The following is a 14,332-nucleotide window of genomic DNA, read 5'->3' on the forward strand; positions in this document are numbered from 1 at the left end:
GAATGAATCGCAGAATCACTTAAAGTGGTCCTTGAGTGATCCGATGGTATCATTTGAAAACGTTTGGGGAGAACCCAGCAGAGGATGAAAGCCAGAATCTTTTAATGTTGGTGTTTTAATATGAGGGTGTACACTGCCTGGTAGGGAGCACTTGTGCTGGCATTCAGGAGGCTGAGGCAGGAGAGGCTAACCTGGTTTATACAGTGAGTTCCCCGTCAGCCAAGACTACATAGCACGATGTCTCTAAAAGCTAAAATGGAGGGGACTGGGCAGAGAAAGGATTGCCATGGTGGTACCGCCTGCCTTCTATCTTTTTTTTTTTTTTCCTTGCCCCACTTGTTCCAGCCCTGCTCGCTCCGGCCATATTTATTTCATATGTGTGGGTACACAGTCACTGTCTTCAGACAATGCAGAAGATGGCATCGGATGTCCATTATAAATAGTTGTGAGCCACCATGTGGTTGCTGGAAACTGAACTCAGGACCTCTGGAAGAGCAGTCAGTGCTCCTAACTGCTGAGCCATCTCCCCAGCCCCTGCCTATCTTAACCAGCGTTTATAGCCTAAATCTTAAATAGAGGCCAGCGTTTACTGTTACCTGATCCGCTTTCATGTTAATCCAGTGTGCGTCAAAGCCTCCCCCTTTGCCATAGGTTGAACACCAACATGGTATCACTGGGTATAAAACTCTTCCCATGCGCAATAGAATCCAGAATAATTGAGCTTAATATTTACATTCAGTACATTTTTATTTTCCTCTTGAGATTTGTAGACGTTTGGGAAATCTGCAGGAACAATGACATAGAAAGTCATTCCGACTCCCTAACGGAAACTGTTTCTAACTGTTCTCTTGACTTTTAAAATTCTTATGTATTTATCTTTTAAAATAGGCACTTGCTAAGCCAAGCTGCCCTCTAAGAGAAGATCCTCCCGGGTGACCCTGCTGGGATTACATGTGTAGGCCCTAAGCCTGGTTCTCTGGACTTTTTTCTTTCTTTTAATTTTTTAAAATTTTTATTTATTTAATTAATTATTTATTTATTTATTTATTTACATCCCAAACACTGCCCCCCCTCCCAGAGTCTCTCCCCCCATCCTCTCTCCCCTTCTCCTGAAAGAGTGGGCCCTCCCACCTGTATCTCCCCCCCCCCCCCCGCCATACCTCCCACCCAGGCATATCAAGTCTCTCAGGGTTAGGTGCAGTGTCTCCCACTGCTGGACAAGGCAGCCCTATGGTCCAGCCCGAGTATGCACTTTGGTTGGTAGCTCAGTCTCTGAGAGCTACCAAGTGTCATCTCTGGACTTTTTCAAACTATAAATACAATATATTTTATTGGTGAACCAAACTGCACTGAAACACAATGAGTTAGAGACACCGGTCTCTTGTCTCTTTACCCCTTGGCCCCATACCCAAAACACAGCAGCTTGGTCAATGTCCAAAAGGTTTTGTACATTTAATTTGTTACTTTTATTTTAGTATTGTTTGTTTGTGTTTATGTATTTATGTATGTATGTATGTATTTATTTTGAGACAAGATCTCACACTACTGTAGACCAGGCTGGCCTCAAACTAATGGAGACTCTCCTGACAGAGTGTTGGGGTGAAAGATGTATGCCACCACAGCTGGCTTCACTCACTCACTCATTCATTCTTTCACTCATTCATTCATTCATTCAGTCACTCACTTATCTGTCTATCTATCTACCTAGCCATATATTTATTTGTTTGTTTGTTTGTTTGTATCTTAGTTAGGGTTATATTGCTGTGAAGAGATACCATGACCAAGGCAACATCTAATTGGGGCTGGCTTACAGTTCCAGAGATTCAGTTCATTATCATCATGGTGGGAAGCATGGCAGCCTCTAGGCAGACACGGTGCTCTAGAAGGAGCTGACTGATCCAAAGGTAGAGACAAAAGGAAACTATCCCACACTGGGCAGAGATTGAGTATAGGACCTCAAAGCCCACCCCCACGGTGACCAACTTCTTCCAAGGCCACACCTTCTAACAGTGTCACTTCCCATGAGCCAAGCATCTCACTAGCCACCACAGTTGGTTTGTTTGTTTGTTTTTCCATTTAAGACATGTCTACTGTTCCCCAATTTCTTGGAACTCACTGTGTAGCCAATACTGACCTTGAACTTTGAATCCCCTGGCTTTCCCATGCTGGGTTGTGTAGAACTAGAGACCAATCCCAGGCCTTTGTTCAAGCAAGGCAAGCACTGTAGCCACTGAGCACATCTCCAGCCCTCGGTCCTCAGTTTGATTCGGTTCTTCAAACACACTGGAAAGATGCTAGCGTATATATCCTACTATGATACTTATTTCCGTTAACTGCCAGAGCTGCCCTGAAGGCAAGGCCTGGGCTGCTCACCTTTTCTCTAAATGTCTACAATGGTGCCTTACATTCTAAAAATAAATATTCATTGTCAGGCAAGGTGGGGCATGCAATTAGTCCCAGAACCAAGAGGCAAAAGGAGGTGGATCTCTGTGAGTTCCAGGCCAGCCAAAGCTATATGAAGAGACCCTTTCTCAACAAAACAAAACAAATATATTCTCTAAAGTTAGGCAGCAGCCAAGAACTGAAGTAAGACAGCCTTGGCTTGATTCATTCAGTGAATGAGGCAGGGTACCTAATTTCTCCATTCCCCGTTTTCCTGGCCCCTAAAATAGGGGTGACAGTGCCTGCTTCGTAGGACTTAAATTGAGTTTAAATGGGAGAGCAGGGGCAGGAAGACAGCTAAATGGTTAAAGCACTTGCTACAGAAACATACGGAGTGGAAGGACTGGGGTTCAGATCTCCAGACCCAAGTGAAGAGAGAAACAAGGGACTGTCAGAGCAAGCTGGCCAGCAAGTCATATCTGTGACCTCTGAGACACACACGCACATGAACTCACACACAGCCGGGCTCTCACATATGTAAAACATGTGCACACATACAGAGAGAGAGAGAGAGAGAGAGAGAGAGAGAGAGAGAGAGAGAGAGAGAGAGAGAGAGAATTGAATGAATGAATGAATGAATGAATGAGAAAGCATGCAGGAATGAGGTACCTGGAACATTTGGTGCTAGAAATGTGTTCTTGTTTTTTATATTATTACATTTCCCCTGTTCTGAATGTCACCACTATTTTATGTGCTGGTGAAAGACAGTTGCCCCTAGGAACCTGCACTTTTCCTCATTTGAGGTGGCGCTGTGCAGGCACCACATCCCTGTCCATCATGCCTGACATTGATGGTAGTGTAAAGAACTTCATCTTCCAGGGAAGAATCAATGCCGGGTGCCCTGAGGGATTTATGCAGCCTCTGCCACCACTAAGGAAAATGTCTAATGCCAGCATTACTCGTTCTAGGAAAGAGGCACAGGGGTTTCCCCATCAGCACGTGCTGTGCTAGGCACTTGGACAAACATGTGGCTTTCCAATTTGGGGTGGGAGGATTTGCCGGCGGGTCCTCTATGAGCTTTCTAAAGAGTTCCGAATTCCAGAAACACATAGAGGCAAAATAAGAAAAGTGGTACTGTCCTTCCAGGATGATAGAATTGCTAGGCGTGGCCATAGTGCCACATACCTGTAATCACAGCACTCAGGGGTAACCAGGGAGTTATTTCCTCCTTGTTCTTTCCTGGTTTGTTTGTTTTGACCCAGAGTTCTAGCCTGGCCTGAAACTCACTATGTAGCCAAAGTTGATATTAAGTTTCAGATCCTACAGACTTGGCCAACTCCTCCTCCTCCTCCTGCTCCTGCTCCTCCTCCTCCTCCTCCTCCTCCTGCTCTCCTCCTCCTCCTCCTCCTTCTCCTCCTCCTGAGTGCTGTTGGGATTCTAGATGTGCCAGCACATGGGTGTATGCCTGCGGAGGGTTGATTCGAGGGTTTCTTGAATTCTAGGGAAAGCCCTCAACCAAATTTGGGCTATCTACAGCCCTCTGTCTGCTTCGCCATAGCTCTCCGGGTGTTTAATTCCAGCTCACAATCCTGAGGGAAGCAAGTGAGGACTCTAAGAGAGAAACCGTTGGCCAAGGTCATAAGCCTCAGCAGAAGCAGAAGCAGAGCCCAGATCTCTTTCATTCAAAACCAGGGTCATTTCCCCAAGCACATCCTCTCCCACTGAGGCCCATCCAGGCAGTCCAGAGGAAGGGGACCCAATGTCAGGCAACAGAGTCAAAGACAACCCTCACTCCAGTTGTTAGGGGACCCACATGAAGATCAAGCTGCATGTCTGCCACAAATGTGTATGTGGTTGTGGTGGGAGGCATTCAAAGCCATTCTTAGAAATATGCTTCCCAGGGCTCAGTGAGTAAAGGCATTTTCGCTAAGCCTGATGACCTGAGTTCAATCCTCAGGACCCAAACCATAGGAGAAGAGAATGGGCTGCAGAAGTTGTCCTCTGATCCATGTACTTATGCATGCACACACTCTGATCCATGTACTTATGCATGCACACACTCTGATCCATGTACTTATGCACACACACACTCTGATCCATGTACTTATGCATGCACACACTCTGATCCATGTACTTATGCACACACTCTGATCCATGTACTTATGCACACACTCTGATCCCTGTACTTATGCATGCACACACTTAGGCACCTACACACACAAGTGTACTTGCACACACACACATACATACACACACATGTATACATACATACATATATACATAAATGCCTTTTTTTCATTTTACTTTATATGTATTTGGTATTTTACCTGCATGGATATCTATATACCACGTGCCTGTCTGGTGCCAGAAGATCAGATCCCCTGAAGTGAAGTTGTAGATGTCTATGAATGTATGTGGATGTATACGGATGCTGGGAATCAAATCTGAGTCCTTTAGAAGAACAGGCAGTGGGTGCGTGTGCTTAACCTCTGAGCCATCTCTCTAATTCCAATAAATGTGCCTTTTGGGGCGGGGAGGAGATTCAGTAAGGTTTCTTTATGCAGCCCTGGCTGTCCTGGAATTCACTCTGTAGACCAGGCTGGCCTCAAACTCAGAAATCCGCCTGTTTCTGGCTCATGAATGCTGAAACTAAAGGTGTGTGCCACTACTGCCCAGCTACAAGTAATTTTTTAAAATTAAAAATAGTCAATGTGTTCTTGTTACTGACAGAAAAGAATTCAAATAAATTAAATGCTACAAATTCAAAGCCAGTTACTACAGCCTTACTTATGACAGGTTTAAAAAAAACCAAACAAACAAACAAAAAAAAAACAACCTTAAGCAAAACAAGCTGATTTCTATCAACATACAGTGCTGACCAAGGAAGTCATATGTCCTCAATCAGTCTTAGGACAATTATCAAGACTACACCATGGAAAATGTTTCAACTGACGTCAATACCTTTCAAAAAGTAGATGGGAACACAAAAATATGAAAACCTTTTGTTATGCTATGGAGACTTTTGTTTGCTTGCTTATTCTTTGGTTCCTTTGGCTAGGACCTCAATACATAGCCAGACCAAGCCAGAACTCATTATGTAGCCCAAACTGGCCTCAAATTTACATTCATGCCCCTGCCTCAAGCCTGCAGAGAGCTGAGATTACAAGTGTGTGCTACCATGGATGGTGACTAGGATATTTTAAAGTAAAATATAAGTTTTTTATTTTGTTCTCTACTCAATAGCTTAAACAACCAACAAACTTACAAATAACAAGATGATATTTTAACCAATATGTATGTGACTAAAATCTGTTAGATTTGGAAAATCAACTTTCCAGTAGTAGTAGTAGTAGTAGTAGTAGTAGTAGTATTTTGTGGCAGGGTCACACTATATAGGTCTGGCTCACCTGGAACTCTCTACATATATGAGGTTGGCCTTGAACTCACAGAGATCCACCAGTCTTTCCCTCCCAAGTGCTGGGATTAAAGGAATGCAACAATCTCACCCCTGTCCCTGGAAAATTGAATGTCTTTTATTTATTTCTTCAGTTTCATGCCTGCAGGCAAACTATCCTGATTATACCTATCCATCCCCCACCTCCTCCCTCCCATTCCGCCCCCCTCCAGCATCTCCAACAGGTAGAAAATTAACTTTTCAAATGGTCACCGGTCCCTTGGTGCTCTCAAACACCATCACTTGCCGTCAAGCCAGCCTTTGCACCACTGTCTCTCCGTGTCATCCTGACCCCTAACTTCTTCATCTCTGTTTTAATGATCTTACTTGCTTCCTATCATCCTTCAAGTTTGTCCACCCTTTAGTCTGGGCTTCTGAGGGACTCAAAGCAATCAGCCTGTTGGACACGGGAGGGACCTGAGTAAGGATGAGAGGTTGGGAGCCTTACTGTCCCTCAAGGGTATTAAGTCCCAAGAGCTGATTCAAAAAGAGAAGGCTGCGAGGTTCTTGTCAAGCCAGGGAGTCTAAAGAACAAAGGTTGACACACCCTTTAATCAGTCATTCCAAAGGAAGATGGCTTTGGACAAGATAGAAAGTAACCTTGGGAAACCATAGGAGGTTATGCAAGTTGGCGGGGTCCTGGCTGCAGTCACTTTTCGCTGTCCCAGCAGATCCTTCTGAGTATCACCCATCCACACATCTGTAAGATTCAGGTCAAACGGACCATCTCAGGGCAAAACTTTTTCCCTGTTATTTGGCCACAGAGTCAAATCATAACCACAAGTACACAGAGAGGGCTGCCCCCATGTTCTCTAACAAGAAGCATCTTTGCCTTTCGTCCAGAGCAAAGATAACCTGAGATAGTGTGATAGCCTAAGCAAACAGCAACGACCGGGCAAGAGACAGGGGAAGCACGAAGGTCACCTTGGGCTACGGCTGCACGTGCACACCGAGTATTTAGAAACCCAGATTGCAAATGGGTTGCAAAAGTGCAAACCTATTGCCTTCTAAGCCGCCCCGATTCCTGTTTTAATGCTGATGTGACCAAGAATTTATCACAACTGAAGGCATCTTTCCTCTAATCACTGAGTCAATAGAGAGCTATTTTGAAGACACTCACCTCCATGTTCTTCCCTATCTGGCTGGTTAATTTCTGTTAGTTTTCTAAAACCATTTATTTATGTATCTATCCTTTCATTCATTCATTTATCGGGAGAGGGGATTGTGTATACTACAATGCACATGTGAGATCAGGAGAAACCTTTCAGGAGTTGGTTCCTTACTTCATGTTAGCCCAGGCCAACCTAGGATTCCTGATCCTCCTGCCTCTAGCTCCCAAGTGCTGGGATTGCAGGTCTCCGCCACCAGTCTCGGCTCTGGTTAATTTCTGTTCAAGGTGGGTCACACACTGATCTACCACACTGTCGGCAATCCTGTGAATGAGGTGACTCACTTATGGCTCAACTGCCATGCTTGTGTGGTGCTCTCTAGTGTCCACGTCTGCTGTGTACAATCCTGAAGGCAGTCATTGATGGCTCTGCTGTCTAAGGATAAAAAGCACTAGACTTGTCCAGGGGCTGAGTGACTACAGTAAGCCGGGAATGTCTCCTGGTGGGTCTACAATTCACAGCTATAAAGAAAGCACCCCTCAAAGCTTCCCCCGGTGATTCCAGCCTCAGAGGAGCTCAGGAAGAAAGGGCTTCCGTTCTTCTATTCTTCGATAATTTCACTTAGATAGTATATTTTAATATTTCTTCCCCATCTGAGAGGGGAGGCGTCTCTGTTCGTGTTCTTTTCCTCTCAAAAAAACAAAACAAAAAACAAAACAAAACAAAAAACAGAAACAAAACAATCCACTAAAAAGCATTCAGTGCAAAAACCAAGAGTTGGCTCATGGGGCCTGCCCAGAAGTGAGCTTGACATAGCTAGTGTCACTCCATAGCCAGTGTCATCCAAGAAGGTTTCCCTCCTCTTAGCATTTGTTATTTACGAATTGCTTCTTCACTAGGGATGGGACTTTTGCCTCCACTCCCTCTCCTCCATGTCTGGTTTGATCTTGTTCAGGTGAGTCTCTGCGGGTTCATGGTAACTAACGCAGAGACACAAGTCGACAAGGTAGAGAGTGGCAGACTTTGGAGTGCTCCGTCCAGAATGGGATGACTTTATGCTACATGCCCTCCCCCAGCTCAGGAGTCAGGGATCTCTGCAGATGAGGAAGCCAAGGAATTTGTAGACAGTTTAAAGAGAATAAACAGCATTTTCCAGACACAAAAGGCAGATGCACCAATGAACTCAGAGAGACGGTGGCTGGGACCATTTAAGGCAGGCAGCCTGCTCTGGTCTCTGCTGGCTCCTCGTAGAAACACAACCTCTGCCTGGAGGCTCAAGCACTTCTCTGAGATGAAAGCAGCAGTAAGATCCTTGGGCCCAGGTTTTAATCCCAGCACTTGGGAGGCAGAGGCAGGTAGATTTCTGGATTTCTGAGTTCGAGGCCAGCCTGGTCTACAGAGTGAGTTCCAGGACAGCCAGGGCTACACAGAGAAACCCTGTCTCCAAAAAACAAAAGACAAAAACAAAAACAAAAAAGATCCTTGGGCTTGGTGTCACATGCCATTAATTCCAGTGGCAACAGAGGCAGGCAGATCCCTGTGAATCCAAGGCCAGCACAGTCTACATAGTGAGCTCTGGGACAGCCAAAGCTACATAGTAAAACTCTGTCTCAAATGAACTAATTAAGTGATATTAAAATTAAATTACCCAAGGAGCTGAAGGGGTCTGCAACCCTATAGGAGGAACAAAAAGATAAACTAACCAGTACCTCCAGAGCTGTGTCTCTAGTTGCATATGTAGCAGAGGATGACCTAGTCTGCCATCAATGGGAGGAGAGAGCCTTGGTCTTTCGAAGATCATATGCCCCAGTACAGGGGAATGCTAGGGCCAGGAAGCAGGAGTGGGTGGGTTGGGGAGCAGGGTGGGGGGAGGGTATCGGGGCTTTGGGGATAGCATTTGAAATGTAAATGAGAAAATATCTAATAAAAAAATTAAATTGATCCCTGAAGTTGCATGTGGCAGTCCATACCTGTAACTCCAGTACTTGGGAGCTTGGAATAGGAGGACTGTGGTTTGGAGGCTAGCCTGGGGTACATCGAGAGTCCTTGTCTCAAAAGAAAGGAAATCTTGGGGTGATTTGGACATTTTGGTGCTAAATTGTTCCAGCATCCTGCAATGGAAACAGAGAGCGAAAGGGGCGGGGCTGCTGAGTGAGATGCTGAGGTAATACCTCAATACGTTTTCCTCTAGAAAACTTCCCTGGGATGCGGCTGGAGAAGTGGCTCGGTACTTAGGAGTGCTGGCTACTCTTCCAGAGAACTCAGTTTCAGTCCCCAGCACCCACACGGCAGCTCAGACCTGTCTGTAACTACAGTTCCAGGGGCATCTGGCATCCTCCCACAGACAGACATGCAGGCAAAACACCAATGAACAGAAAGCCCTCAGATCAACCCCCCCCCCAGCACCCCACAAACCAAGCAAGGTGATCCTGGTACTCTGAAGGTAAAGGCCAGAGGATCAGAAGTTCAAGGTCATAACCCTCTGCTATATATCAAGTTCTAAGCCAACCTCTGGCTATATGAGAGAGACCCTGTCTTAGAAGAAGCAAGTCAAATCCTGTGGAGAAGCACAGTGGCCATGATGCTCATGAGGGCCAGAATATAGAAGCAGCTTTGAGCACTTCCTGTCTAGAACCTGCATTGAGTCTCTTTGGGTTCCTTCTCCTTTAGCTCATGGCTCACTGGACCACACTTCTGGATTTTAGGTATTTTTTTTCCTTTTTTCTTTTTTTTTTTGGGGGGGGGGGTATCAAGGCAGGGTTTCTCTGTGTAGCCCTGGCTGTCCTGGAACTCACTTTGTAGACACGACTGGCCTCGAACTCAGAAATCCGCCTACCTCTGCCTCCCGAGTCCTGGGATTAAAGGCGTGTGCCACCATGCCCGGCTTGTTTTATTTTTTTAATTTCCCGTGTTTCTCTTTCAAACACCTCATTCTCGTCTTTTCCAAGAAAGACCTTCCTTAGAGCCTGGTAATAAGCCGATGTTTCAGCCTCTTGTGGGCAGGATGAGCCAGATATTAAGTGCTCGGACAACAACTACAGGTTCTGCTCTAAGAGACCATACCTGGAAATGTAAAATAATCGCAACTATAGCAGCTGAGACTGACGTAAATCTTAACCTAGGTCAGGCATTGTTTTAAAGTCTTTTACAGAGTTAATGAAGCTTATCCTCACCACACCGGATTCGATTCCTGGTCAGTTACCCTTTTACAGAATATGCAGCTGTCCTTGACTTCTACATCAGGGCCAAAGGGAGGGGGGCTGAGGAGATAGCTTGGTCAGCAGGAGTGCTTCCACACAACTTGAGGACTTAAATTTAATCTGCAGAGCTCATGAAAACACACACACACACACACACACACACACACACACACACACACAAACCTGGGTGTTGGGGCCATCTAAAATGGCTCAGTGGGTAAATGCACTTGCTGCCAAATCTGATGACCTCAGTTTGTTCTTCTAGGAACCACAGGGCGGAAGGAGAAAACCAGTTCTAGCCCGAATATGTTTGTCTTGGCATGCGCATGCAAACACGCATGCACGCACACACACACACAAGTAAATGTAATCAAGTTTTTTTTTTCAATTGTCCAGGATTTGCTAATCATGTTACGACCTCAGGGATTAAACACAGTGAAGACCGATGATATTTTCTTTCCCACCAGGCACATTCGAAAGTGTGGCATAACTACGACAAAAACTTCCGCCCTCATCAGAAGGGTTGGCTCTCCATCACCTTGGGGTCCCATTGGATAGAGCCAAACAGAACAGACAACATGGAGGACGTGATCAACTGCCAGCACTCCATGTCCTCTGTGCTTGGATGGTTCGCCAACCCCATCCACGGGGACGGCGACTACCCTGAGTTCATGAAGACGGGCGCCATGATCCCCGAGTTCTCTGAGGCAGAGAAGGAGGAGGTGAGGGGCACGGCTGATTTCTTTGCCTTTTCCTTCGGGCCCAACAACTTCAGGCCCTCAAACACCGTGGTGAAAATGGGACAAAATGTATCACTCAACTTAAGGCAGGTGCTGAACTGGATTAAACTGGAATACGATGACCCTCAAATCTTGATTTCGGAGAACGGCTGGTTCACAGATAGCTATATAAAGACAGAGGACACCACGGCCATCTACATGATGAAGAATTTCCTAAACCAGGTTCTTCAAGGTTGGCTATGCTTTGGCTCAATTTAAAAAAAAAATGTGTGTGTTTATGTTTGCTTGTGTGAGTGTATGCTTCGTGCGTGTCAGCGCTCTTAGAGGACACAATAATGCACCTGGTAACCTGGAGCTGGAGTTTCGGGCAGTTGTGAGCCACTGATGTTTGTGCTAGGGACCAAATTCAGGGTCAGGAAGAGCTGCAAGCTTTGGTAAGTGCTGAGACATTTCTCTGATCCCCCCTTAGGGTTTGTCCTTTGTTGGTTGGTTGGTTGGTTGGTTGGTTGGTTGGTTGATTATTGCTGTTGGGTTTTGTATTGTTCACTGTTGACTGAAATGTGTTTTGTGAGGGAAAGGGTTCCATGTAACCCAGGTTAGCTTTGAGCTACTTCTCCCTGTGGAGATATATTTAAAGTTTTTCATCAAGGGTGATTTATTGGAATCATGATTCTTTCATCTCGACATGCGTGAACAAAGAAAGGTCTAAGACAAAGCTGAGCCGTTTCTGCTCTTGGAGATTTCTGTCTCCCCAAGGTCACCTCATTCACTACTCAGGCAGTGACACCCACAGGCTGATGGCAACCATGACGTCATAGCTCATGCTGTGACCCCAGCAGAGCTGGGCTCCCTTCTACCTGACTCCTCTGGATCTTTCTCCAGCTGTGCAGTTCCCTTGAGAAGTCCTAAGGCTGGGGAGATGACTCGGTGGGCAAATTACTTGCTATGCAAGCAAGAGGTCCTGAGTTTGACCCCCAGCACCCGAATAAAACAGGTGGGTGCAGGACTGGTGAGATGGCTCAGCCAGAAAAGGCACTTGCCACAAGCCAGACCCTGAGTTCAATCCTGGGGCTCACATGATGGAAAGACGGAAGTGACTTCAGCAAGATGGCCTCACACATGCGCTGAGACATGAACTCATCCACACAGAGGCATCACACATGCACACACATGTGCCACACACACAAACACATACACCACACATACACACACTCACCACACATATGCATTTACACAGACACACACATCCACCACACACACACACATGCCCCACACATACTCACCCCCACACAGGTACCACACACACATACACACACACATACATGGTCACCTCCCACACACACTTCCTTCACCACAATACATAAAATATAACTTAAATAAATAAGTCCTAAATGTGGAGAGAAATCCCAGCTCCTGCAGGAAAGATATTTCAGAGGAGATTTTAGAAAGAGCAAGTCCCTCTCCCAGTCTCCCCACCCACCTGGCTCTGCAAAAAGGAACAGCTTAGAACGCAGCCACACCCAACTACATGAACCTGAAGGAAGGGTGGCTCATATGATAATATATACAGGCCCTTGGGTCAAATGTCTTTCACTTGGACAAAGGGGTTTACCTGTTCCACCCTTCTTCATAACACCACACTACTGGGAAACCAGAACCACGACTTGCTGAAACACATTTGTCATTTTGAAATTTCTTGTCATGGTTTTCAACCTTTCTTTCAAGGAAGGATTTTTCTTTCTTTTTTTTTTTTTTTTTTTTTCTTTTTTTCCTCGAGACAGGGTTTCTCTGTGTAGCCCTGGCTGTCCTGGAACTCACTCCGTAGACCAAGCTGGCCTCGAACTCAGAAATCCGCCTGCCTCTGCCTCCCGAGTGCTGGGATTAAAGGCATGTGCCACCACTGCCAGGCTATCAAATCTCATTATAGATGGTTGCAAGCTACCACGTAGTTGCTGAGGATCTCAAGCCCCCTGAAAGAGCAGACAGTGCTCTTCACCACTGAGCCATCTCTCCAGCCTCTGGATTTTCTACCTTTTAGAAAAACAATGTTAATGATAATTAGATGGCAAAATGCAGTGATGAGGCATCTCTCTGAGGGGAATAAAAGGGCGTTGCTGTTGTTGTTGTTTGTTTGTTTTAAGAAAAATGGTTCAAGTGGGGGATAGGGAGATGGCTCAGCAGTTGAGAGCACCAAGCACCGCCTGCTCTTACAGAGGTCCCAGGTTCAATTCCTGGCACACTAACTCTAACCACCCACATGGCAGCTCACGACTGTCTGTAACTGAAGTTCTTCTGAATACGCTTTATCAGGCCTCCCTGGATACAGACACAGAGAGAGCTCACAGATAAACATGCAGGCAAAAACACTCCTGCATGGGAAATAAAATTAAAATAATAAAAATTTTTAAATGATTCAGGGCTAATTTCAGTTTTTACTGTAGACCAGGTTGGCCTTGAACTCACAGAGATCTGCCTGCCTCTGTCTGCAGAGTGCTGGGATCAAAGTCGTACACTGCTACACCTGGCTCCCACTCAGAGTTTGAAAGCTGAGAAAGCCCTTAGAGAACATCCTTCCCGATATTTTCCTTTGCAGATGAGGTAACTGAGGCTCTGCACCTTGCCCAACAGCTCCTGCCCCAAGATGCAGCAGGACCTGGCCTGGGCCTGTTGCCCTTCAGCCCAGCCACCTCTCACACCACTTCCATGCCTTCCGCCTGCATTTGCTGTGACGTCCTGAGAGCTGGTATTTTCAGTCCCTGGAGGACAATTTCACAGAACAGACAGTAGTACACAGACAGGAACTAGCCCAAACTCGGAATGAGAAACTCTGGGTCGCCAGTCAACATCTATATCCCAAAAGGCTCTGGAACTGCCGAGCCCCAGGACACAGATCTGCGCACTAAATATCACCTCATCCCACTTTTTAAATTTTTGAGATGGGGTCACACTATGTAGCTCTGGATGACCTGGAACTCAATATGTTGACCAAGCCAAACTTGAACTCAGAGATCTGCCTACCTCTGCTTCCTGAGTGTTGAAATTAAAGGCATATACCATCCGTCATACCCTGCTAAACAATGTGATTAAAAACGTGTAACTATCAGGAAGAATGTTTTAATGAGATCTTCCAACTATCACTCACCAGGGTAGGGAGTGCGTACTGTTTATTTCTTTTGAGTGTAGGGCGCATGTGGAAGTCAGAGGACAACTTTTGACACTTGGTCCCCTTGTACCATGCAGGCCTCTGACTCAACTTTGTCAAGCTTCATAGTAGGTGCCTTTACAGATGCAGCTATTTTGCTGGCCCCAAATCAATAATTTGTGGTTTGATATAAAATGCTTGATATTTAGGAAAAGAGTTACTTTTGTAATGTGCTGTGTCCTGGCACTTTGTAAACGAACTAGAATGTTTTAGTCCTCTGAAAATCGCTGCTTCCTTTTCTCTGT

General features: G+C 45.7%; 1 protein-coding gene across 2 annotated transcripts in view; it reads left to right on the top strand.

Moving 5' to 3' along the window:
• The window catches only part of Klb (klotho beta), a 38,547-nt gene that overhangs the window by 12,933 nt on the left and 11,282 nt on the right, over window positions 1-14,332 (top strand). For both annotated transcript variants that reach the window (NM_031180.2, XM_006504204.4), the window contains exon 2: window positions 10,613-11,117. In NM_031180.2, the coding sequence (NP_112457.1) occupies window positions 10,613-11,117 (505 nt within the window). The remainder of the gene's footprint in view (window positions 1-10,612; window positions 11,118-14,332) is intronic.

The sequence above is a fragment of the Mus musculus genome, chromosome 5 (assembly GCF_000001635.26).
Source record: "Mus musculus strain C57BL/6J chromosome 5, GRCm38.p6 C57BL/6J".
Lineage (NCBI taxonomy): Eukaryota > Metazoa > Chordata > Mammalia > Rodentia > Muridae > Mus > Mus musculus.